Here is a 27,361-nt window from a genome sequence, read left to right on the forward strand (position 1 = left end):
GTTCAAAAAAACAAAATCCTGCTAGAGTTATCACACAACCAAGTTAATTATGATATACATCCCAATTCTTCCAAACCTTACCTGATAAGGCTGAAGTCTTCAGATATCCATCGAGGCAGGGGAGAATGTCTTTGTAATAAGGCTGAATTACATGTTTGCTGATGTAAACTGACCATTCTTCCAGAGCATTCAAGCCTACTTCTGCCAAGGGGGTATAGCTCAGACCCAGTTTGAAGGCCATCTGCATGTTAATAATACAAGTAAGGATGGGGGGAAGGAGGGTGATTGGTGGGACCACACCTACGGTGCACCTTACAAGGGTACATGTGAAATTTACTAAATGTAGAATACAAATGTCTTAACACAATAACTAAGAAAATGTCGTGAAGGCTATGTTAACCTGTTTGATGAAAATATTTCAAATTGTATATAAAACCAGCACATTGTACCCCATGATAGCATTAATGTACACAGCTATGATTTAATAAAAAAAAATACAAATAAGGTAAACTAAAATACAGAGAATATAAAATTTAAAGAAAACACCACCAATTAATTTTCTATTGCTGAAACACCAGACATGGAGGGAAGGAAGATGGAGCAGTCAGGTGATTATGAAGAAAACAAGCTGCACCAGTCTACATGGCTCCGGGTACACTGCAGTGGCGTGGCACACGCAGGGTGCAACTCTCATCGACCTCCAACAGGAGCTCAGAGACACCAAGGCTCCACTTGTGGCACACGCAAGGTGTAATTCTCATGGACCTCCGATAGGAGCTCAGAGACACCAAGGCAGGTGCCTGAAGCCACAGGGCTAGTAAGTGGTAGCAGCAGAGCGTGAGCCAGGTGTGCCTGCTGGGTGAGCACCTGCTGTGACTGCCAGGGTAACACCCCGTGTTTCCAACAACACTGCCCAGAGACGGCTCTGTGTAAAGACAAACCCACCTGCAGTGCAGGGACATAGGCTCTAACATCAAGTTCAATGATGTCATGAGGCAGGGACAGAATAAAGGTCAAGCAGGAGGCCAACAGCTCATCTTTATATTGCTTCATTTTAACTGCTACCTTAATTAAGAAAGAAACAGAAAATAAGGCTATGCATCTGAAGAGGGCCAACAATTTGAAAATTAAAAAATATTTGCCCTATTTTCAAATATGAAAAATTGGCCTGTAACCTTTATTTGACATGACTGCAGTCACTTACAAATTAAGCACTAACCTCTAGGAAACATTAATTTGTTGAGGCACTTAAATCCCACTATATGGAAAAAAACAGAGAATTTATTTAATTTTGAGCTGACATTGCTCAAATGAATTATTTCAAGAAAATTCAAGGGACTGCTAAAGCGAAATAATTTCCTCTGATAGCTTTTTTAAGACTTTATTCCCAATCCAGATTTAACAAGCCAATTTCTTTTTCCTTTTCTTTTTTTTTTTTTTTTTTTTTGAGACAGAGTCTCACTATGTTGCCCTGGGTAGAGTGCCGTAGTGTCACAGCTCACAGCAACCTCAAACTCTTGGGCTCAAATGATTCTCTTGCCTCAGCCTCCCAAATAGCTGGGACTACAGGCGCCCACCACAACGCCTGGCTATTTTTTGATTATAGCTGTCATTGTTGTTTGGCAGGCCTGGGCTGGATTTGAACCTGCCTGCTCCGGTGTATGTGGCTGGCATCCTAGCCACTGAACTTCAGGTACTGAGCCAACAAACCAATTTCTAAATAATTAAATCATTTATGATCACCAGGATTTTCCTGATAATACTCAATTAAAAAATCAGCCCACAATAACTCTATGATAAATCATTTAAAAATTACCTCTTTACCAAATTTTGCAAATAAAGCAAAGCAAGAATATTTTTCTGGGTCCTCAGGAGAGTGTTTCAGACTCTTTGGACTAACGCCCTGTCAAATAAAATGACAAATTAGTACACGGGGCAAGAGTCAGGTGATCTGTGACCTAATCCAGGCTAGGCTGTCTCCCAGGTTACTTCCTCTTCATTCAGAGGAATGAATCTGCCTCAATTTACCAAAGTCTAGAGCAGAGAGGAGGGAGAACTGGCTCTGAGAGGTGGGAAGATGGACAGCTATTCAAAAGCCACTCCGCCACCCGGCCTCCCCTCACATGACTGACCGCACCTCCAGGGTGCCAGCAAACCAAGTCTTCTTCTACCTTGCTGGGCACCAGAATCATGTGTGCTTATAGCACAGACATCTGTGCCCTACCGCCAGGATTTATGAGGGGGGGAAGTCTGGAGAGGGTCTGAGATTTCCAAAGTAACGCGTAAGTGCTACTATGTCCAGGACTGCACTTTGAGAAGCCCCATTCAGCTTACGCAATTAGCCAGGTGCTTGAAAATCAGGATGGAAAACGCCACTCTCTTTTTTAGGAGAGTTTGTCAGTCACATGTCAATTTTTAAAAATACATAAAATAAAAATTAGTAGATTTTAAAACTATGTCATAATCAAGCACCTTATAAAAAAGCATTTATGCATGTTCATGCAACCTAAAAAAATATAGAATTATTCAATGTCCTCTAAAAAAAGACTCACCTCAAAATATTTTATTTTCTTGGCATTTTTCACTGCAACAGAAAGCAGTTTGTAGAAACCACTGATGAGGGGCGACCGCACAGACTGCAACACTAACTCATAAGCAAACGAGTGCACCCAGGGCTCAAAGAACCCCACTTGTTCCTCAGGGAGAATCTCTCTGCAAAAACAAATTAAAACTTAAGGTAGAAATTTTTATCATACTAATTTTTAGTCAGCTTTAAAATTATACAGTACAAAAACTATTATGGATACAATTCCATTATATAACATAGACTAGGTGTATCTCTACTCCATTTTTCTCTACCGGAGAATCTTTTTTTTTTGTTTTTCGTAGAGACAGAGTCTCACTTTATGGCCCTTGGTAGAGTGCCGTGGCATCACACAGCTCACAGCAACCTCCAACTCCTGGGCTGAAGCGATTCTCTTGCCTCAGCCTCCCAAGTAGCTGGGATTACAGGCGCCCGCCACAACGCCCGGCTATTTTTTGGTTTGCAGTTCAGCCGGGGCCGGGTTTGAACCCGCCACCCTCGGTATATGGGGCCGGCACCTTACCGACTGAGCCACAGGCGCCGCCCCTACCGGAGAATCTTTTAAAATAGTAAAAAAAGAACTCTACGCTGGTACATTTAGATATATTTTAAAGGTCTATACAACTGATTTTATCTTTTACTATTTCACTTCTTAGACTATATAAGGGTATTTCCTATATTACAGACAATAACTAATAATTTTCACTCTTAAATAATTAGAATTTTACAAAATACCTGCATAATTCCACCAGGTTAATGAAAGCTGAAAAGTCTTTAGGTTTAGCAGGATGTAAGTTTGCAGCTGGATCTGAAGTTGGGAACACATGGACACCAGCAGTTCCATCTCTACCCTAAAAATTAATTGTACCAAACATTGTATTATGCAACCATGAGTCATTCAAGAAATAACACCTTAATTAACTTCATGGTCAAGACCTGACGATGTGATGAAAGATACACAAGTGAGACAGACAGAACGATGCTCAGGAGCTCACAGTCTGATAAGGACAGAACTCAGGGGAAACGATGACAGATGGGGACAAACACAAAGGAACAACCAGGAATGCTTTCACAGGGATAGCATTTCAAAAAGGAACTTGGAGATTTCAAGCTGAGAAACAGAGAAATGACAGTAATAAAACAAATGAAAAAAATGACTTGGGGCAAGCACATGAATTTCAGTTTTTCTGTTTTGTGTTGTTTTAATGTTAGGTAGGTCTTGCTCTGCTACATGGCTGGAGTTCAGCGGCATGATCACGGTCAGAGTAACCGTAACTCCTGGGCTTACGCAATGCCTCTGCTGAGACTGCGCACAGTGCCACACCGACCTTTCCCACTAGCCATGGCCTCCGGTTCCTATCAACTCCTCAGACAAGAGCAGGGCAGCTTGTCGCCAGCAACTTTAAGCCATGACTTAGGATATGAAAACGCGGTACAGAAAAAGGAGAAGGCATTTTCTTCTCTCTGCCTGTTACCCCAATTTTAAGTTTCCTTAAGTATAAACAAGAAACCCAGGCTTCCCTGCTCTACTGCAGAATCTCACTTCTACACAAAATGAGATTTATACCACTCTTTACTATTGCTAAGGAATGAGAAACACATCTAGTAAATAACTGTTTCAAAAAAATTATTTTAACAAAAATATAAATTACTTTTTGAACAATCTAGTGACATTATTCTTCTTCTTATTATTATTATTTTTTTTGAGACAGTCTCACTATGTCGCCCTTAGTAGAGTGCGCGGTGTCACAGCTCACAACAACCTTGAACTCTTGGGTTTAGCAATTCTCTTGCCTCAGCCTCCTGAGTAGATGGGACTACAGGTACCCGCCACAACGCCTAGCAATTTTTTTGCTGCAGTTGTTTAGTTGGCCTGGGCCAGGTTTGAACCTGCCACCCTCAGTGTATGTGGCTGGCGCTATAACCACTGTGTTACAGTCACCAAGTCTAGTATCATTATTTTTACATTAGGCAACATCTAATAGAAAAATATCAATAGCACATAATCCTGAAAAAAAAAACAATTTTCTTTAGTCCCCTAAAAACATGTTATACCCCCCTGAATATCTACATGCAAAGAGAGCTGGTATAAAAATGATACAAAAGTATGGACAAGAACTTCTCACCTCTTGTTCCCCAACTATCTGTGATTCCAGTGTTAGATCCAATTTCTCAATGATCTTTATAACAGATTTTACAAATTCATCATATAGTAAACGGTTCAGACTTTGAAGGGAGGAATTCACAAAGAAAAATGCTTCATCTGCTATGATAGAATCCTTTTAACAAAGAAAAACAATAAACTTTCCTATACAAAATGTATTAGTATATTTTATCAGCATTAATACACATATACATATATATTTAAGTATTACGAAAAAATAATGTATAAACTGTTTTCAATCTGCAAAATTTAGATAACTTCCTTTTTTTTTTTTTTTTTTGAGACAGAGGGTAGAGTGCCGTGGTGTCATAGCTCATAGCTCAAACTCCTGGGTTTAAGTGATTCTCTTGCCTCAGCCTCCCAACTAGCTAGGACTAGTGCTCGCCACAACGCCAGGCTATTTTTAGAGATAGGGTCTTACTCTGGCTCAGGCTGGTCTTAAACCTGTGAGCTCAGGCAATCCATCCGCTTCAGCCTCCCAAGTGCTGGGATTACAGGTATGAGACACTGCACCTGCCAAAATTTAGATACCTTCCTAACTGATGACAACATCATTGCAGCCAGATAATGAGGCTTACCCAGTATGCAGCAAATACTTACTCTGAAGATAATAGTGATTAAGATTTATGCCAGCCCTCATCAAAGCATTTATTCCAATTATTTGGGTCTGTATGTATAAACATACATATGTATAATATATACATATATAAACTATGTTTTTTTATGTTTCTGTACCTTTGTTTACATGTACATATCTATGTGCATATATAACATTTATACACATACATATGGATAAATAGATTTATACAACATCTTCAGAATGGATTTAAAGGTATAATCTATCATTTCTTTAAAAGTGATCACCATTCTAAAATTATACACCAATTACTCTGCCTATAATAAAATAGTTAAGTATTTTATAGGACTTAATCTCAAAATATAGGAATATCTAATATACATATAAAAAAAAGATTTAGGTAAAATCACTAAACTGCTATACTATTTTACTTCAGTAAGAAAAAAACTAAAACACCTTAGATTTCTCATAGGACCAGAACCATCTATTGACAAAAATAGGTTGTCCTAAGCTATTAATGCTTGGCCGTGATAAATATTAAAATAGTAGGGGAAGGGGGGGGGAGGGAAAGAGGAGGGGACCCACCAGGCACAACGTAGGGGTACACAGCACACCTCCTGGGTGCAGGACACAACTACAACAGGGACCTCGCCTAACAAACACAAACACTAATCATTTGTACCCTCATTTTAATCTGAAACTTTAAAAAGCAAAATTAAACAAAATACTAGCCACAGGTAGGTTAAAGCAGACACTGACAAACATCTGCTAGAAACATACTCGGTAGAAACTAAGAGTCCGGTCATGAGGGACGTAAATAACAGCTGTGCACCAATCCCCTTCATACCTACTGAACTTATCGGTCTTATTCTTATCTTTAACAAATAAAAAAGAGAATAGCTCTTTTATGGCAATAAGACTATTAATATCTTTTGCTACCTAAGAGGCTAGACCTGTTAGACTTAGTATCAACTGTTCTAACTCTGCTACTTGGGAGGGGAGATGAGGGCTCCATGGCAGGAACTAACTGATGTTAAAAGAGATCTGTTTGTGGTCCTTTCAACTCATTTTTTTTTTCTAGTCTCACTTTAACTGTCCTGACTTAGACTGCTTAATTCTTTATTAGCTGAAGTACATGTTTTAAAAAAACATTTGAAAGTTAGTAAAATGTAATTCCAAAATAAGTAAGTCTTAAGTCTAAAACTAAGTAGATTAACAACAAGAGGAAGAAAAAAAAAAAAAAATAACAAGAGGAAGGAGGGTACTTTCATGGCTTTCAAACTGTAAATTTTACCATCATCTGGTCGCAGCTCAGGAGATTTCTAAAAAGATCAACATAATCTCTGAACGTGGGCGTTTTCCATTTCCCAGTTCTGACTTCCCCCAAGGCACGAGGGTCCTCAGATATAGACTCAGCACCCTGGCAGGGACAAAAACAGGCCAGTATTTACTGATGGAGTCACAAAAGCAGTAACACGGCTAGAACACGTTAATTTTCTCAATTTTCTGAGTTAAAACAGCTATCCATAGGAGATTATATAATTAGATTAAGGAAGATATATTAGGAAAGCATAATAGAAAGCTCAAAAAAGGTCCGACTCTTCTGTGACTGAAACCATGAGGAACCAACCAGCTCTTCAACACACACCCTTGAACGTGCTAGACCATCTGTCTCACTTTCAAACACAGTTCAGTCTTTCATCCCAACCTCTTTCCTACAATTTCTAGGATCTAAGACATGCTGCCCATATTACAAATAGACATTTTGTTCTAGAGAGTCTCAAGATAGGAAACATTTCCCTTTTGTAAAAATGTAAAGAATAAAGTTACGTTTAAAGATGTTTCATTCCTTAGAAGTGTATTCACCTAACAAAATATAGCAGTATTATCTTCTATACTTTTCTAAATGTAAGGCATGACTAATAACTAACAAAGGCCACTTTTATATATTTGCATAAAACCTCACCATCATTTCTAACTTTCAGTAATAAAAGATTAATTTGTAAAACTTTATATTCAGAATTTACCTTTTGAAGGATCACTGGTTTAGAACATATTCTGATTAAACCCTGATGCACTGAAAAAAGAAAATAAAAACAAAAATGAAGGAAATAGTGAAAAATACAAACTCTCAATTAAAACAAAAGTCATTAATTTTTGGACCCTAAATTTACCTCTCAATTGCTTTTCTAAATTCACTAATACCTTTATAGTTTTAAAATCTGAACTATGAAGATTCAGAAGTAAAAGGATGAAAGAGATTTTGGTCTACTAAAATTTAGGGAGTTCATCAAAAGGCATCAAAGATACAAAAGAATTTGGCAACCAGATTTTCTTTTCTTTTTTTTTTTTTTTTTGTAGAGACAGAGTCTCACTGTACCGCCCTCGGGGAGAGTGCCGTGGCGTCACACGGCTCACAGCAACCTCTAACTCTTGGGCTTACGCGATTCTCTTGCCTCAGCCTCCCGAGCAGCTGGGACTACAGGCGCGCGCCACAACACCTAGCTATTTTTCTGTTGCAGTTTGGCCGGAGCTGGGTCCGAACCCGCCACCCTCGGCATATGGGGCTGGCGCCCTACTCACTGAGCCATAGGCGCCGCCCTGGATTTTCTTTACCTACATCAAATAACATGTTAATTATTCATCATTCATCATAAATACAAGAAACAATCACAAACTTGCCCACAGTGCTAATGCAGTTCCAGAGAACTGGTCCTTTTTCTGCTAAGGCCAGGAATACCTTCACCAGGGCTCTACAGCAGACCAGCTGCATCTTTGGACTGTACTGTGGGAAACTGTCTATCTGCACCACCATGAGATGCTCCAGAACTGGGGTGTACACCTCAGGAAGCTGCAAGAATGGAAAAAAAACTAATAGTTAGAGGGGGAATAAATAAGTATAGGAATAATACACATACACAAAGTAATTACAACTGAATTAGACACATGTTAGATAAATGGAAAACATGGCTGTTATCTAATCTGCTTAAGCTTAACATTATAGTGATTATCAAAAAAAAAAAAAAAAGAATAAAACTGCCATAGGTGCAATTCTAGCCCAAGCGGCAGTTCTTAATCTTTAAGAAAGATGAAAATAATAATAAATATTTTTTCCTGCTCTGTACAACAAAACAATCAAGTTTTATGATGATAATTCTATTGACACAAAATACTAACTAAAAACACCATGCTGATCACAACACTGCCTGCACTAAATGCATCAAAGAGTTTGAAGAAAAGATCAAATACTTAAAACTGTGCTCAGTTTAACTTAACCACTTCACTCACTGTGTCAAGGCAAAGCAGCACACTTGCAATGGACTGGAGGAAGCTGGGCATCTGGTACACACGGTCCTCAGCAGTGTCCGCCTGTGTGAGGAACATCTGCTTGCAGCGCTGAAGGAGCTCAACGTACATGAAGTCCACATCTTGTGCATTCACAACCTTGCAAGGCTTTAGGAAAGGTAAAGCGGAAGTTTATCAATCATATCAAAACAGCGACATTTCAGGTGTCATGGTCATGTGAAGCCATGGGATTATAAACTGACACTAACAAGCTTTTTAACCAAGAAGAAATACAGTTACGAAAGATGCTCTTTATAATAACCTGCAATTGCCTTCTGATCACTGTCAGTTACGTACTAGGCACTCTTTAGATGGTGAGTATCAAAGACAAATGAGGGGCAACCCTGCTGCCCACACATAGGAAAGACCAGAAGCTGACACCCAACTACACACACTGCTGCTATACAGGCCCAGGGCCATCCTTTTGAAGTCAGAAGTCTGCTAATGCAACTACCCAATTTCAAGCTTTTCAAAGGCTTCTCTAGACTTCCACACCCAATCCAGACCCCTTGAGAATCAAGTGATTCCGAGTCCTAGCCCTTTTCCCTTGTCCATCATGCCCTAGCCCTGGGGACAAGCTGAGACTGGGGAGACCACAGAATAAAAAGGGGAAATCCTACACTATCCTTCACTCTGGGCGTTCTCACATGGCTGTTTCTTCTGCCCTAAGCAAATTTAAAGTAGCTGACAGAGACAAATGGAAATGAAGATTTAAAAAAAGAAAGAGAGAGAGAGAGGCTGGGTGCTGTGGCTCACACCTGTAATCCTAGCACTTAGTATTTCTCTTTTTTTTGAGTTTCACTACGTTGCCCTCGGTAGAGTGCTGTGGCATCACAGCTCAAAGCAACCTCAAACTCATGGGCTTAAGAGACTCTCTTTCTTCAGCCTTCCAAGTAGCTACAGGCACCCGCCACAACGCCCAGCTATTTTTTGTTGTTATTACAGTTGTCATTGTTGTTTAGTTGGCCCAGGCTGGGTTCAAACTCACCACCCTCGGTGCATGTGACTGGCGCCGTAACCATTGTGCTGTGGGTGCCAAGCCAGAAAATAGTATTTTGAGAGTGTAAGACTCGGGACCCCTTGAGCCCAGGACTTTGAGACCAACCTGGGCATCTCTACAAAAAATAAGAAAAATTAGCCAGACACAATGCCTCACGCCTATAATCCCAGCACTCTGGGTGGTCTCACGAGTTCAAGAACAGCCTGAGCAAGAGCAAGATTCCATCTCTACTAAAAATACAAAAATTAGGTGGGCATGGTAGCAGGCACCTGTAGTCCCAGGTAGTCAGGAGACTGAGGTGAGAAGAGCTCTGAGTCCAAGAGTTTGAGGTTGCGGTGAGCTACACTCATGCCTCATCACACTAATCTGGGTGACATAGGAGACCCATCTCTAAAAAATAAACAAAAATACAGAATAGATAGTGATGGATACATTTGTAGGAAGACAGGGAGAAAGTTGTTTTCTCTATAAAGAAGGTGCAGAGATCTGCAACGGGGGAGTAACTGGAGCTACTCTTAATATGCTGAAATACACCATTTCCTGTCCTATGTGAATGAACTTCTCTTTCTGAAACTTTGAAGATTCAGCAAACAACTACATTTTTACTTTACGGGTGGGGGGGTACAGCACAGAGGGAAACATGGTTGTTTCTAGCCTTTAGACTTAGATGTATGGCTTGGATCTGTCAATTCTATATGTCCTTTGATGAGTTTCCTAGTTTTTCCAGGTCTCAGTTTCCTCTCCTACTCAGCCTGTTAGGCAAGGAACGAAGGTTTAAGAATTCTAATACACAGTGGACGCTGAAAAACCTTTACATGCTAGTAAAACAAAATGACAGTAATACAGTTGTCCCTTAGTATATGCGGGGGCTGGTTACAGGACGCCCCCCTGAGCATATCCAAGTCTCAGTGTGTGTCCTGCAGAAACCATGTGTATGACAAACCAGTCTTCCCTATACTCAGGTTTCACATCCCACAAACAATTCATTTTCAATCTGCATTTGGTTGAAGAAAATCCACACATAAGTAGACCCGTACAGTTCAAACCTGTGTCTTTCAAGGATCAATTGTATTGTCCAAGTACAAGATGCTACTCAAAAATGTAACAAATCATTCCTTTAAACACTCAACTAAAATCAAAAAGATAAAACAGGCCAAATTAATGAGTCATACTCCCGCAAACAGTCCGTATCCACGAATAGCGATAGATAGCTCCTTGCTGTTGGAATCCACATTTCTGATGATTCCGTAGAACTGCTCCATAAAATACTGCAGCTTACTCTCGTGCATTTCTGCATTTTTTGCCACCATTAAAGAAACCTGCAATTGCATATTTACTTTTTAGAAACACTTAACAGCAAAACAAAGAAAACTATACAAATATGAAAATGCTGTAACTGTATACCACTAACATACTGTTACAATTACACACAACTGCTTTTACTTTTAGGGACCCTTTGCTTCCATTCTGTTTAGTCTCCATCAAGTTTAGAAAAGACAGTCCCTTAAAAAAGGATATGTGATGCAGTTTTCCCAGAGAAAGGGACTAAATGAGACCAGGGAGATGCAGGGAAAAGTGTGCATAAGGAAACAAGTTTTGAATTAAGGCTTCCTAAAGAAGCAGAAAGCAGTCTGTCCCCAGAGAGCCATCAGGCAGCCAGCGAGTTCAGAAGTCATCAACAGAGTTAAGAACAATCAATCAAAAATAAAGACAATGTGTCTCAGTTTTTGAAAAAATAAGCTACAAACTGTAAAGTTTAAATTAGGTAGGTCAAGAGGCAATGTACTCTGAGAAGCAAATAGATCACTATTTACCAGACTGAATGATATCCTAAACACAAGAACTAACAGAAATGGTGAAGAAGGGTGTGAGGGCCATCTGACTGCAACGTCTGTGACCCCACTGATCGCCAGGGTTGATTCGGCTGATCTGGCTGGCTAGGTGGGTGTCCCCTTCGTCCCTCACTGCCCCATGTGCGTCCCTCCTGAAGCTGCATGCTCCAACGAAGAGGACGACCTTCCCCAATAGAGGACCATTCTTTAGTCAAGGGTTTCCGAGTAGCTGCACTCTGCAGCTACCAAATAAGCTTTCAAGAAATGATGAAAAAAGCAGCATTCCTTTTATTTCAGCAGAAAGACTGTCCAAGTCAACAATGGAAAGAAGCTTAATAAATGTCAAAGGCAGCCTTGGCACCCATAGCTCCGTGGTTAGGGTGCTACCTACATGCACCGGGGCTGGTGGGTTCGAACCCGGCCTGGGCCTGCTAAACAAGGACAACAACAACAAAAAAAATAGCTGGGCGTTGTGGTGGGCACCTATAGTCCCAGCTACTTGGGAGGCTGAGGTAAGAAAATTGCTTAAACCCAAGAGTTTGAGGTTGATGTGAGCTGTGACACCACAGCCCTCTACCAAGAGCAACGTAGTGAGACTCCATATCGAATAAATAAATAAATAAATATCGAAGGCAGAAAAAACAAATCCATTTTCCACTGTCAACCTACTGATACACTCCCCAATCCCAAACTGTTTCATTATTTCCTTTTTCACACAACATACTTCATATGGGTTGTACATTGGCCCCTTCAAATCTCATGCTGAAAATTTTTTTTGTGAAACAGAATCTCACCCTGGGGCGGCGCCTGTGGCTCAGTGAGTAGGGCGCCAGCCCCATATGCTGAGGGTGGCGGGTTCAAACCTGGCCCCGGCCAAACTGCAACAACAACAAAAAAAATAGCCGGGCGTTGTGGCGGGCGCTTGTAGTCCCAGCTGCTCGGAGGCTGAGGCAAGAGAATCGCCTAAGCCCAGGAGTTGGAGGTTGCTGTGAGCTGTGTGAGGCCACGGCACTCTACCCGAGGGTGATAAAGTGAGACTCTGTCTCTACAAAAAAAAAAAAAAAAAAAGAATCTCACCCTGGGTAGAGTGCCCTGGCATCATAGCACACGTCAACCTCAAACACTGGGGCTCAAGCAATTGTCCTGCCTCAGCCTCCCGAGTAGCTGGGACTACAGACCTGCATCACCACATCAGGCTAATTTTCCTATTTCTAGTAGAGATGGAGTCTCGTGCTCAGGCTGGTCTTGAATTCCTGAGCTCTAGTGATCCACCAGCCTTGGCCTCCCAGAGAGCTGGGATTACAGACATGAGCAAGTGCACCTCAATGTTGCACGTGGGGCCTGGTGGGCAGTATTTGGGTCCTGGGGTGTACCCTCAGGAATAGCCTGGTGCCCTGCCCACAGAAATGAGTGAGCTCTCCTGTTACAGAGCCTGGCGCCGCCCTGTTCTCTTACTCCTCTCACGTGTGACACGCCTGCCGCCTTTGTCTTCTGCCTTGACTGGAAACCCCCTGCTCACCAGAAGCAGATCCTGGCACCATCCTTGTATAATCTGTCTAACTATGAGCCAAATAAACCTCTTTTCTTACAAATTACTCAGTTTCAGATATTTCTTTACAGCAACACAAAAGGAATACAATACCATAATCATGTTTCTCAAGATATAAACAAACATTATCTTTATTAATTACAGTATAGTTTTTCGTTTTATAAATACGTAACCATATAAACTATTACTGAACTAATCACTGTATTTCCAGGAAACATTCATTTTATGCATTTTTAGCCAACTGTTTTCTATAAAGAACAGTAAAGACTTGAAAATAATTATTCAACAATAGGCCAGGCACAGTGGCTCATGCCTCTAAATCCCAGTACTCTGGGAGGCTGAAGCAGTGGATTGCTTGAGCTCAGAGTTTGAGATCATGCCTGAGCAAGAGCAAGACTCTGTCTCAAAAAAAAAAAAAAAAAAAAAAGAAAAAGAAAAACATAGCTGGGCATTGTGGCAGGTGCCTGTAGTCCTAGTTACTTGAGAGGCTGAGGAAAGAGGATCCCTTGAGCCCAAGAGTTTCAGGTTGCTGTGAGCTATGAAACTTTTGCTAAGGGCAAGAAAGTGAGCCCTGTCCCCAAATAAATAAATAAAAATAAAAACAGAAAAACAAGTGGGTGTTTTGGCAGGTGCCTGAGGTTGCTGTGAGCTGTGATGCCACAACACTCTAGCCTGAGCAATAGAGACTGGCTTAATAAAAAAACAAAAGCAAAAACAAAACACAATTCAATAATAAAGGATAAAGGACAAATAAAAAAATAATGACTCCTAGGGCGGCGCCTATGGCTCAAAGGAGTAGGGCCCCGGCCCCATATGCTGAATGAAGGTGGTGGGTTCAAACCCAGCCTCGGCCAAAAACTGCAAAAAACAAACTCCTAATGATATATTATGTTCCCACTGAAAATTAACCACACAGATCTCAATGTGCTGCAGGAAAGTATACTCTACAGAGTAGAGAATCTTAAGCCAAAAATGTATGACTAAAACTCATTTATGTAAAGGTTTCTCTTCCCTCTGCCTTCACTTCTTCCTCCTGAAAAGGGAGGGGAAGTCAGAGGAGAGGACGGACGGAAGGAGAGGGAGGGAGGGTAACCAACAGGCTCGGGGATTTTTTTCATTGGTGGTGGGATTTTGGAAAATTTTAGTGGTCTCCTTTGTACTTTTCTACATTTTTTCAGTGACAGGAGAACCTCCACAGCTGACACCTCCTTAAGTGGATCTAATTTTCACAGACTCACCCAGTCTCTCTGTCCACAGGGCTACTACCTTACGGTGACCACCTCCATGTGTTGACCAGTTTGTCACAGTCCCTTGTGTGGTCAACTCAGAGGTTCTTCTACTGGTATACACAGCTAACCTGCAAAGCTTTTCCTAAGAACTTAATGTAAAGCTATTGAATAAAATATTTGATTCCCATAAAAGTATTTTTTAAGGTGGGGCCTTGGTGTGTGTCACACTTTATGGGGGCAAGACATGATTGCAAGAGGGACTTTACCTAATAATTACAATCAGTGTAACCTGGCTTATTGTACCCTCAATGAATTCCCAACAATAAAAAAAAAAAAAGTATTTTTTAAATTCAAAACTGTACATACAATAGCTATAATAACAATAAAAAAGAAAGATGCCAGAGTACACCCACTACGTAACTTCAAGACTTTATATAAAGCTGGAATCATCGGGGCACTGACGTATGGACAGACATAAACATCAACAGAACAAAGTGGAGGGCCCGGAAATGAGCCCACTTACAGAGGCTCAGCGGACTTTTGACAAACGTGTCAAGGTAAGTCACTGGGGAAAGAAGAGTCTTTTCCATAAATGGTGCTGGAACCAACCAACTACTAGGGAAAATCAACTTTAACACTTACTTCACAACATACAGAAAATTAATTTGAAACAGATTACAGGCTTCAACGTAAAGGCTAAAACTATACACTTCTAAACTTCCCAAAGAAAACATGTCAGAAAACCTTGCAACTGTGGGACAGGCAAAAAGGTTTCTGAGAGAGGATACACAAAAGGGTCAGCTAAAAAAAAATGATAAACTGGATTTCATCAAGATTTTAAACCTCTGGTCTTTGAAAAATACTGTTAAGAAAACGAAAAGGTGGGTGGCGCCTGTGACTCAAAGGGGTAGGGCACCGGCCCCATATGCCAGAGGTGGCGGGTTCAAACTCAGCCCCTGCCAAAACCCACAAGAACAAAACAAAAAAAAAAAAACAAACCTGTTTATAAGAAAATGAAAAGGCAAAAAATAATAATAATAATAATAAAGAAAAAAGAAAATGAAAAGGCGAGCTACAGAGAAAAACTATTTGTATTATTTTTAGAAAAAAACTTGTACCCAGACTATGCAGAAACTCCTAAAATTCGTTAATAAAAAGACATGTTTTAAAAGAACAAAATATCTAAACGAGTATCTTGCAAAACAAGAGATAAGAATAACTAGTAACTACAGGCAAACATTGACAGTCACCACAGAAACCGCAATGAAAATAACAATAAAATGACATTATATACCCACAAGAATGGCCAAAATGAGACAGACAGGCAATCCCAACCCCTGACGGGAACGTGAGGTAACCAGAACTCTCAAGTATTGCTGGTGGGAATGTAAAACAGTGCCACCCCTTTCGAAAGCTGAAGTTCAATGTGGTTGGATGAGGTGGCTCACGCCTGTAACAGGAGCACTCTGGGAGATCAACGCACGAGGATCACTGAGCTAAGGCGTTCTAGACCAGCCTGTCTCTAAAAAGAGAAAAACCAGACAGATGTGGGGGCAGGCACCGGTAATCTCAGCTACTGGAGAGGGTGAGGCAAGAGGATTGCTCAAGCTCAAAGAGTTTGAGGTTGCTGTGAACTATGGCCCCAGCACTCTACCCAGGGCAACTGAGTGAGACTCTATCTCAAAAAAACAAAACAAAACAAAAACAAAAGTTTAATGTACAGCAGCTAGCATGTGACCCAGCAATTCCACTTCTGTATTTTCACTAAAGAGAAAAACATCATGTCTACAAAAATACTTGGCCATGAATATTCTCAGGTTTTTTTTGGTTTGTTTTTGAGACAGGGTCCCACTACGTCGCCCTTAGTAGAGTGCCGTAGTGTCACCGCTCACAGCAACTTCAAACTCTTTGGCTCAAGCGATTCTCTTGCCTCAGCCTCCCAAGCAGCTGGGACTACAGACACCTGCTACAATGCCTGGCTATTTTTTTTTTTGTTGTTGCAGTTGTCATTGTTGTTTTAGCTGGCCCAGGCCGGGTCTTTGGTCTATGTGGCTGGTGCAGTAACCACTGTGCTACAGGCACCAAGCCTCTCAGGTTTTTCATTTATAATAGCCCCAAACTAGAAACAACCAAAGGTCCACAAATGTGGTACAGCCATACCTGGATTACTGCGCAGCACTGACAAATCAATGCCTGCTTACACATGCCACAACATGAAGCACTCTCAGATAACCAGCAGGGCAGAACAGCTGGGCCACGGGAAAACACACACTACAGGATTCATGCAAAATTCTACCAAAGGAGACACTACTTCCTAGCAACAAACACCACCAGTTCCCTGGAGCAGGGTGGGAATGGGGGATGTAACACAGAAGGCTCGAGGCCACTCTGCATCTGGCACACAAGGGTTACACAGGTGTATGTTTGTCAAGTCAAATGGTAAGCTTAAAATACGTGCACGTTAGTGCATATATCACAAAGCTGAGTTTTAAACTAAGGCATATATAACTGCTAGACTCTAAACTCAAGAAGAAAGAGATGATTTTAAGTATCCCAATGTCTATATGAGAAAAAACAAAAACAAAAAATAGACATTTGACCAGCCTGAGCAAGAACGAGACCCCGTCTCTAAAAGAAAAGAAAAAAAAAACTGGCTGGGTGTTGTGGCAAGCACCTGTAGTCCTAGCTACTCAGAAATAGAGGCAAAAGAATCGCTTGAACATAAGTGTTTGAGGTTGCTGTGAGCTATGACGCCAAAACACTTTACCCAGGGTGACCAAGTGAGACTCTGTCTCAACAAAAAAAAAGAAAAAGAAATTCAGGATGGTGCCTGTGGCTCAAGGAGTAGGGCACCAGTCCCATATGCCAGAGGTGGAGGGTTCAAACCTAGCCCTGGCCAAAACCAAAAAAAAAAAAAAAAAAAAAAAGAAATTCAGATTTTTCTAATATCGGTGTGTAAGAAATTTCTGCCACCAGGCCTTCATAAAGGGGGCGCTATATACAATAACAACCTTAAATAAATATAACAAGAGGTTCCTATCCAACACTATGTGGCAGCAGGGAATGACAGCAAAAAAAAAATTCATACATGAGGGCAAAACAATATAGGGAATAGACCCTTTCTTTCTGACAGTCTGACCAAATGCAAAGATAAAATTTACAATGCCCAGATTGTGTAGTAAAGAATTTAACCTTGGGCGGCACCTGTGGCTCAAGGAGTAGGGCGCCGATCCCATATGCCGGAGGTGGTGGGTTCAAACCTAGCCCCGGCCAAAAACCAAAAAAAAAAAAAAAGAATTTAACCTTACCCAAAAAGAGCTCTGGCCTTGGCCTTGACTTCTGGGAGGTGATCTCTAAACTTAGGAATATCCTGCCTGGGAGGGGATGTCTCTCCCTGCCCAGGTGCCTGAGGTCAGACTGGATGACCTAAAAAATCAGGGGGTGATTTGAGGGGATAGGAGGAGACTGGCCACACCTGATGTAACAGTGTAACTTAGGGTGAGGGCTCTGGGGCTTGTCAACATGAGGAGAACAACTTGAGGGAGACAAGTCCGGTTGGAAGGCTGAAGACGGGTTGGCAAAGTAAGAAGAGAGAAGATTCCAGGGAGAGGCAGGTGCCAGTGACCTGTGCATCTAGCTCAGTTTTTGAGGGAGTTGGAGCTAGACCTGGAAAAAGGATGGCAGTGCTTTCTCTCTGCTTGCCCTCCTGCACACCCAGGCTATGAATCTCAGGCCATTGTCTGCCACACAGTTCACACAGATTTTCACGGACCAGTCTGTGAATTTAGCTACCATTTATCCATTTATTGCCCTGCTCCCAGCAAAACTTCTGTTGTACATCTCTAGTATTTTCCATCAGAACCAACCTAAGCAGGCAGTTCCCTGGTGACTAGCCTGTCCTGCAGGCCTTCCAGACACCTCTGGCCTCAGGACAGCCTCCAGACCAGTGCTCAGAACCACAAGCACATTCTGCCTGGCCAGGCAAGACATGTTAGCAAACTTGCAGGCTCAAGTTCTGCAGCCCTCCCCTTACCCACTGGAAAACAGAAAGGCAAGGAGGCTCCCCTCATTCTTGAGGTGATCTGGCTCCAGATAGCTGGCCCTCAACTTGAGGGAGCAGGGCTCCTTCCCCACCCAGACCCCCTCTGGCTCGAGGAAGCCCCACTGCCCAGCCCTGCCCACTTCCACTTCTGCTGTCCACTGGGCTCACCGCAGTCTGGGCTTTGAGGCCCTAATCAAATCTGTTATCTCCCTAGCTCTTTCAGCTCAGCTGCCTTCCGTGAGGCTTGCTGATCAGTAACAGCTTTTTGTTTACATTTAATAAGGAAGCTAATAAATGGGCTTGTATCTGTTTTTCTTTTTTTTTTTTGGTAGAGACAGAGTCTCACTTTATGGCCCTCGGTAGAGTGCCGTGGCATCACACAGCTCACAGCAACCTCCAACTCCTGGGCCTAAGCGATTCTCTTGCCTCAGCCTCCCAAGTAGCTGGGACTACAGGCGCCCACCACAATGCCCGGCTATTTTTTGGTTGCAGTTTGGCCGGGGCCGGGTTTGAACCCACCACCCTGGGTATGTGGGGCCGGCGCCTTACTGACTGAGCCACAGGCGCCGCCCTTGTATCTGTTTTTCAAATGTACATGCATAAGATTGGAATCTCTGCATGGAAAAAATATTTTTAAATGAAAGCTGAATTTGTAGTACCTGTTTCAGAAAGGATTCTAGGGCTGAATACGCAGCTTTCTTCAATTCCACATTTGTATGGCCACACAATTTTGACAGTACTTCAAATAAAGAGATGTAGTTGTCCAGAAGGCAGGCGCTGAACTGGGGGGCGTGCAGGGTGAGTAAGCGCAAGCCAGCTGCAAATGCAAAAACCATTACATTTTAAATAAGACAGCATAAACCAGAACAGAGACCAAGAAAGCTGTACATCGGTACTGAAGTAAAAACCGTGTGCGTGAAGACCCAGGACCGTCACACTATGTAATCCCAGGGACCTGCTCACCACTCAACAGGCCCATACTTGGCCAACATATCCCAAAGGAAGAGTCAGAAGTGGGATCAGGATTGACTTAGGCAAAGTCAGAATTGGAAAGTCTGCCTCTCCTGAAAGATACCCCAAAACAAAATGTTTTTAATCATGTAATCTGATTAAATGTTTTTAATCATGTAATCTTCTCAACCAGAGCTTAGTCCATCCCCAAAGCCTCTCACTATACATGACTCTGCACATGACAGGCAGTATCATGTTTACTTTCACTCAGAGTTCATGCAAAAGCTTCCCTGAGGCGTTAATATAGAATCCAAAACACTGTATCTCATTAAAAACAGAATCTTACCTGCGGGCACGGCGTATCTTTTCAGATCAATCTATTTTAGAAAAAAATTCAACATCAGTTTCTGAAAATCACAAGTCTCAATTGTAAAAGATTTAGAGTAATGTTAATCCTACCTGAGGACAAATGGCCTTCAGTACAAAATCAAAAATCTCCCTTGAAGTCTGGGGATCTGGAGAAATAGAAAGAAGACTGTTAGACATCTAACTACAGGATCACACGACACACTTAACCAATAACTTTCCAACCAACAACTTCATTTCAGACATTAACCCCAACATCTCCTGTGAATTTACGAGGAACATCTTCTATCATTTGATCCAGCTAGAGAATTCCAAGTTATATTGCTGCAGCTGTTACTGTGTTAAAGAAGAAAATCTGGAGAAAAACACGGGTACGAATTCTCTCAAATCCTCAATTTTCTCATTGGCAAAAGGCACAGGTGTACCTTAATTTGGCGTTGTTTTGGGGGATTAAATAACTATTTCAAGGCCTAACATATTTTTACCCAAATACTTCCATTTATTCAACTCACAGTACATACAAAGTTACTATAAATCATAAATAATGAGTAAAATGTGACCTTTGCCATTAGTAAACTCATTATCTAAAAGGGAAGATAAGGAAAGGAAAACAGCGTACAAAGAAAACATGAGGCTCTGGCCCTAGCACGGCCCACATCTCAGTTATGCAAGATGGAGTCTCACTGTCACCCCAGCTGGTCTAACTCCTGGGCTCTAGCATCATGCCGCCTCAGCCTCCTGACCAGCTGAGACTGCAGGCCTGCCCTACCTTGCCTGAATAATTTCTTTTTGGGAAAAGATCTCATAATGTTGCCCAGGTTGGTCTTTAACTTCTGGCCTCAAGCAGTCCTCCCACCTCAGCCACCCAAGTAGCTGGAATCACAGGTGTGAAACACTGCTCCCAGCTGCAGTTACCTGTTTCCCATCAGATTATTAACTGCAATTGTCAGCAGTCTTGCTTTACTCATCACTGGTTTCTCTACCCTTGTAACAGTGACTTACAAACACCAGACGCTCAAGAATTATTTGCTTTGATTGCAAGAACTGACAAATTTGAGACAGAGCCCAAATGACTGTGGGATAGCAAGTGGAGAGTAATATGGTCAGAGGGGCCCCAAGGCAGGGAAACATCAGCTTGAGTGTACGATGATGTCACAACAGGATACAAAGAGCTCCTGCGGGGCTCAGTGCCAGTAGCAGGGCGCCAGCCACATACAAGGTTGGCAGGTTCGAACCTGGTCCAGGCCAGCTAAACAACTGCGATAAAATAGCTGGGCATTGTGGCACGAGTTGTCGTCCCAGCTACTTGGGAGGCTGAGCAACAGAATCACTTGACCCCAAGAATTTGAGGTTGCTGTGAACTGTGACGCTCCAGCACTCTACAGAGGGAGACATAGTGAGACTGTCTAAAGCTCCTTTGGGAGGGGTTTTGATTTGCATTTCTCTGATAACTAGGGACGATGAACATTTTTCAATGTTTGTCAGCCATTCATCTGTCTTCTTTAGAGAAGCTTCTATTCATTTCACTTGCCCATTGATATAAGGGATTGTTGGCTTTCTTTGTTGCTTGAGTTCTCTGCAGATCCTAGTTATCAAGCTTTTGTCTGATTCATAATATGCAGATATCTTTTCTCATTCTGATGGTTGTCTATTTGCTTTAGTTGTCGTTTCCTTAGCTGTACAGAAGCTTTTCATTTAATTAGGTCCCATTTGTTTATTTTAGTTGTTGTTTCAATAGCCTCTGAAGTCTTCTTCATAAAATCCTTCCTCGGGCCAATACCTTCAAGTGTTTTCCCTACACTTTCTTGAGGATTTTTATTGATTCATGCCTTAGATTTAAGTCTCTTATCCATCTTGAGTCAATTTTAGTTGAGTGGAGAAAGGTGCAGGTCCAGTTTCAATCTTTTACATGTGGTTATCCAGTTCTCCCAGCACCACTTATTAAACAGGGATTCTTTTCCCCAGTGTATGTGCTTATTTAGTTTATCAAAGATCAGGTGGCTGCAAGATGTTAGTTTCATTTCATGGTTTTCTATTCAGTTCCAAATGTCTATGTCTCCATTTTTATGCCAGTACCATGCTGTTTTGAATATTACGGCCTTGTAGTACAGCCTAAAGTCTGGTAGGGTGATGTCCCCGGCCTTGTTTTTATTACTAAGAATGCCTTATCTATATGGGTTTTTTTTCTGGTTCTATACAAAACAAGAATTTTTTCCCAAATCTTGAAAGTATGATGTTGGTATTTTAATGGGGATTACACTTAATCTGTAGATTGCTTTGGGAAGTATAGACATTTTAACAATATTAATTCTTCCAAGCCATGAGCATGGTATGTTCTTCCATTTGTTAATATCTTCTACTGTTTCTTTTGTTAGGGTTTCGTAATTTTCTTTAGCGGCCCTTCTCTTTTGTTAGGTGAATTCCTAGGTATTTCATCACGAAGTCTCAAAGCTGCAGATGCTGGCATGCATGTGAGGAGAAGGAAACACTTTTACACTGCTGGTGGGACTGCAAACTAACACAACCTTTCTGGAAGGAAGTATGGAGCATCCTCAAAGAACTCAAACTAGACACCCCATTTAATCCTGCAATCCCATTACTGGGCATCTACACAAAAGAAAAAAAATCATTTTATCATAAAGTCATTTGCACTAGACTGTTTACTGCAGCTCAATTTACAATCGCCAAAATGTAGAAATAGCCTAAATGCCCACCAACCCAGGAATGGATTAACAAGCTGTGGTATATGTATACCATGGAATACTATTCAGCCACTAAAAAAGATGGAGACTTTACATCTTTTATATTAACCTGGATGGAGTTGAAACATATTCTTCTTAGTAAAGCATCAGAAGAAAGGAGAAGCAAGAATCTGGTGTACTCAATTCTGGTATGAGGACAACTGAAGCTAGTACATGGTGGGGGGAGGAGAAATGGGGGAGCAGAGGTGGGGAGGAGAGAGGGGATGGGAGGTCAGGGTGTGTGACACACCTCTGGGGGCAGGACACAATTCTAAGAGGGACTTTACCTAACAAATGCAAGCAGCGTAACCTGGTTCTTTGTACCCTCAATGACTCCCCAACAATACAAAATAAATAAATAAAGAGACTAAGGAGATATAAAAAAAAAAGAAAGAAAGAAAAACAATGGACATTAGTGTCAGACAGAACTTGGCTTTGAACACCAGCTCAGTCCACCAGCTCAGCCCCTTATTAGTTGTGTGGCGATGGGCTATTTACTTAACCGTCCTAATCCATAGTAGTCTCATTTTAAAAATAAATTTATAAGTCTTTGACAAGTACTTACCTCATGAATTATGTAGTAGATAAGACAATACATGTAACATAATAAGGTTAATAAATATATATTATTTGTAAATAATGCTTAATAAATATGCTTAATAAATATGTATTATTTGTAAAAAAAATTAATTACATACAAATAAGTAACTGGAAAAAATTAATTACATATAATCAAATAACAGGAGGGAAAAAGCTTCTTTGGAATTCAAGAGAAGCAGGAATTTCTTCTGGCTGTATTTAAGAAGGGCTTTACAGACATGGTAGCATTTGAACTGGGACTTTGCTGGGGAAAAGGTGAGGCACAGTGCCTCATGCCATAATCCCAGCACTTTGGAAAGCCAAGGTAAGAGGATCCTATGAGGCCAGCAGCCTGAGACCAGCGAGGGTAATATAAAAGACCCCGTCTCTACAAAAGTAAGAAAGCAAAATTATCTGGCTATAGTGGTATGTGCTTATAGCCTCAGCCACTCAGGAGGCTCAAGTGGGCCAATTGCCTAAACCCAGGAGTTTGAGGGTACAGTGAGCTACAATGAGCTATAACTGCACTCAAACCTGGGCAACACAGTGAGGACCTATCTCTAAAAAAATAAAATAAAATAAACATAAAAGAAAGTAACCATGCAAACAGAGGTACGTGAACACCAGGGCACCGGACACAGTGGGTCTGGGACGCCTGGGCTCAGTGAGCTCAGAGGGAGGCGTAGGCTACCCCAGGCTGAGACGAGGAGGGAAGTACCACCGTGGTCTTCTCCAGGCTCTTCCCCTTAGTGGGCCACTCCCTGTACAAGCAGAGTCTCATATCTATTTTTTTCAATGTAAAACACACATTTTTATCATTCTAATGATGTGTACAGGAACAAATCAGTGGCAGTAAATATATTCACATTGTTGTGTAACCATCACCACCGTCTATACCTAAAATGTTTTTCATCCTCAACAGAAAGGCTCACCTACCAAACACAACCTTCCATCTCCCCAGCTCCTGACCACCACTCTGCTGTGTCTCTGCGTTAGACTACCCCTCCTCATACAAGTGGAATCACACAGTATTCATTCCGTTAGGATGACGTCTTCCAAGTCCCTGCATTAGACTCTGCATTAGACTACCCCTCCTCATACAAGTGGAATCACACAGTATTCATTCCCCTTAGGATGACATCGTCCAAGTCCCTTCATCTTGTAGCATGTCAGGATTTCCTTATTTTTTTTTTTTTGAGACACAGTCTCATTATGGTGCCCTCAGTAGAGTGCTGTAGAGTCACAGCTCACAGCAACCTCAAACTCTTGGGCTTAAGAGCTTCTCTTGCCTCAGCCTCCCAAGTAGCTGGGACTACACACGCCCACCATAACACCCGGCTATTTTTTGTTGCAGTTGTCATTGTTGTTTACCAGGCCCAAGCTGGTTTTGAACCCACCAGCCTTAGTGTGTGTGGCTGGTGTTATAACCACTGTGCTACAGGCGCTGAGCCAATTTCCTTCCTTTGTAAGTCTGGGTAATAGTCCACTATATGCACATGTATTTATCCATTCACCCATCCGTGTACACCTGGGTGGCTTTCCCTTTTTAGCTTGTAAATATGCTTCTAGGAATATAGGTACACAAGTTCTTGTATTTATTTTTTAAAACCCCCTCTTATCCCGACACCCTCCACCAGCTACACTCATTTCTCTGCTACCTTCCTTTGTAAGATTTCCCTAAAGGGTTTATTACACAAATGGTTTCACTTCAATGGCCTCTTTGTTCTTTCAGTCCAGATTCTCCTTCAATGCTTAACTGGACCCACTTCTGTCTGGTGCCTCTGCATCAGACCCCACAGGGAAGGAGGCTGCCTGCACTGTCCCCATCACTCCTGCCAAGTCTGTCCATACCTGGCTCCAGCTCATCAGGCTTGCACTCAGAGCTTAGGAACTACCCACCCGCTGAAGACCACCAATTGTGTAAATTGGGACTTGATTTCTCCTGTGAGATCCAGTCTCCATGCACAACTGCACACTTGATACCTAAGCCTGGACACTCCATGAGCACCTCCAGTTAAAGGCCAAGTCTCTACCTGAAACCTGGTCCTTCCAGATCCCACCCAGCATGGTGATCAGCGACAGCCTCAGCTCCTGGCTCCCACACTAACTCACATCCCATATCTGACAGCAGTCCAGAGGACTCTTGAAAAAAAATACCTGCTGGCCCACAGCTGTTCCTTCTTGAAAATCCATAGCTTCCTACCCTGACTAGAATCAGAGTCCAGGTCAAAAGCTCCTCACATGCTAATGTTGTGCCAGTCCCAGCCCAGACCAGCCCACGCTGCATGTCTCTAAACTCTAGACATACCAGCTCTCTCAGCCCCTCAGACCAGCACACACATGGAGACAAGTGTGAAGACAGGCACTGGCCAGTGACCCTGCTGGAGTGACTGCTCTTCCCACCAACTCTTTCACTCCCCTCAGGCCACAGCTTCTACATTGTGTCCTCAGAATGAGCCAGTCTGTACCTCAAGAACTAACTGTAACAGCCTCTATCCGTAAGTGTGAGTTGCACATAAGTTGAATGTTTGCAACTCAGGGACTGTCTGGACACATACAATGGAATATTATTCAGGAAGAAAATTTAGGCTGGGCAAGGTGGCTCATGCCTTATTATCCTAACATTTGGGGAGGCTAGGCAGGAGGATTGCTGAGGCCAAGAGTTGGAAACCAGCCTGAGGGAAAAAAAAAAAACCCAGCTCTAGCCAAAAAACACAAAAATTAGCCAGGCAGGCTAGAGTGCACCCATAGTCCCAGTTCCTTGGGAGGTTGAGCAGAAGGATTTTGATGTTGCAGTGAGCTATGAAGATACCACTGCACTCTAGCCCAGGTAAGCCAGACCCTGTCTCAAGAAAAAAAAAAAAAAAGAAAGAGAAAAGAAAATTCTGACACGTTAGAACATGGATGAACCTCAAAGACATGAATAAGCCAGACACAAAAAGTTACGTGCTATGAGTCCATTTGTGTGACATTCTTGACATAACAAAATCACACAGAGACAAACTGACAGGCTGGAGGCCGTGTCACTAGGGTATATGGTATGAACTGTTACTACCATGGATGTAAACGGCAGCACAAGTAACTTCACTATAGCTGCACACACACAAACCTATAGGTGTGAAAGACCTGCACACAAGCAAATGCATGCACATAAAACGGGGAAGTTCTGAGCAAGGTCAGTGGATGGCATCAAGGCCCCGTGCGCTGTGCTTAGGAAAGATCCCTACCAGGAGCAGAGGAAGCTAGGGAGGGCATCCAGGTCTCTGGATTACTCCTCACTACTGCATATAAATTCACAACTGGTTTAAAACTTCAAAACAAGTAAGCCATTCTTGTTAGACTTATAGTTTTTGAACAGAGAAAGGAAATTAGGTGAGGCCGATCAATACCTTCCTCCACGGACTTAGTGAAATTGCACAGAAGTGAAGACAGCCCCTTCAGACATCCCGCCACTACAGGTAGCTTGGGCTCGCGTATAGCTGATGTCATCTAAACGGAAAAGTTTCAAGAAGGTATCATTAAAAGAAAAACATACAGCCAAGTCTACGGAAACAGAACATCATAAACTTCATCATACCTGAGTCTTCAGTTCACCCAGAAAAGCCCGGAACAGGTTTTCTGAATTATTTATCATCTCTGTAGGGTGAACTTCTCCTAATACTCCTAGAAGTTCATATACTTTTTCTAAAACTGAAAAATAAATTTTAAATAAATGAGATCCTAAAACTACCTTTAAATAAGTTAGAAAAATAAAAATGTATGAATAAGAAAATAAGAGAATGTTTAGTTCAAAAGCAATTTCACAATAAGACATATGACATATTAAAATCTTTCCTGCTAAGTATTAAACAAATCTAATTATTTTCGACATGTGTTGTACATTTTCTACGTAAAGGAATCATTTTATAAAGATTAACATTTTTTAAAATAGAAGTCTTAACATATTGCTTTTGTTTCATTTTGGTTTGTTTTCAGAAGAACGGACTCATTGATAGAACATACAAAGACCTTGGTGAAGGAAACTTAAGTCTCATGGTAATAGTTTGTTAATGCTGATTTGCTAAAATACTTAAAAAATAATATAAATAGGGCGGCGCCTGTGGCTCAGTGAGTAGGGCGCTGGTCCCATATGCCGGAGGTGGTGGGTTCAAACCCAGCCCCAGCCCAAAAAAAAAAAAAAACCACAAATAAATAAATAAATAAATAAATAAATGCATCTCACCTGTATCTGGTATTTTTGTTTTCAATGCAAGTTCTCCATAGAATTTACTAAATAATTCTCCAATTTTAAATTCATCCATGAGTCTAGAACTTCTCAAAGTCTGAAGTAACTAAAAGAATAGAAATGGCATTTTCTAAAGAGGAAAATAAAGGCTTTTATATCACAGTGCATCTGTGCACA

At 41.7% G+C, this 27,361-nt stretch overlaps 1 protein-coding gene across 1 annotated transcript in view; it reads right to left on the bottom strand.

Annotated features, from left to right (window-relative positions):
- The window catches only part of PRKDC (protein kinase, DNA-activated, catalytic subunit), a 163,241-nt gene that overhangs the window by 130,957 nt on the left and 4,923 nt on the right, over positions 1–27,361 (bottom strand). Inside the window, exons 5-21 of the mRNA XM_053558364.1 lie at positions 27,182–27,290; positions 26,537–26,649; positions 26,349–26,448; positions 19,733–19,788; positions 19,620–19,650; positions 18,982–19,139; positions 10,843–10,989; positions 8,614–8,778; positions 8,008–8,176; positions 7,353–7,402; positions 6,620–6,745; positions 4,711–4,863; positions 3,320–3,435; positions 2,553–2,712; positions 1,817–1,903; positions 946–1,065; positions 82–241 (exon numbers count right to left, since the gene is read on the bottom strand). Of these exons, the coding sequence (XP_053414339.1) occupies positions 82–241; positions 946–1,065; positions 1,817–1,903; positions 2,553–2,712; positions 3,320–3,435; positions 4,711–4,863; positions 6,620–6,745; positions 7,353–7,402; positions 8,008–8,176; positions 8,614–8,778; positions 10,843–10,989; positions 18,982–19,139; positions 19,620–19,650; positions 19,733–19,788; positions 26,349–26,448; positions 26,537–26,649; positions 27,182–27,290 (2,020 nt within the window). The remainder of the gene's footprint in view (positions 1–81; positions 242–945; positions 1,066–1,816; positions 1,904–2,552; positions 2,713–3,319; positions 3,436–4,710; positions 4,864–6,619; positions 6,746–7,352; positions 7,403–8,007; positions 8,177–8,613; positions 8,779–10,842; positions 10,990–18,981; positions 19,140–19,619; positions 19,651–19,732; positions 19,789–26,348; positions 26,449–26,536; positions 26,650–27,181; positions 27,291–27,361) is intronic.

The sequence above is a fragment of the Nycticebus coucang genome, chromosome 13 (genome assembly GCF_027406575.1).
Source record: "Nycticebus coucang isolate mNycCou1 chromosome 13, mNycCou1.pri, whole genome shotgun sequence".
Classification (NCBI taxonomy): Eukaryota; Metazoa; Chordata; class Mammalia; order Primates; family Lorisidae; genus Nycticebus; species Nycticebus coucang.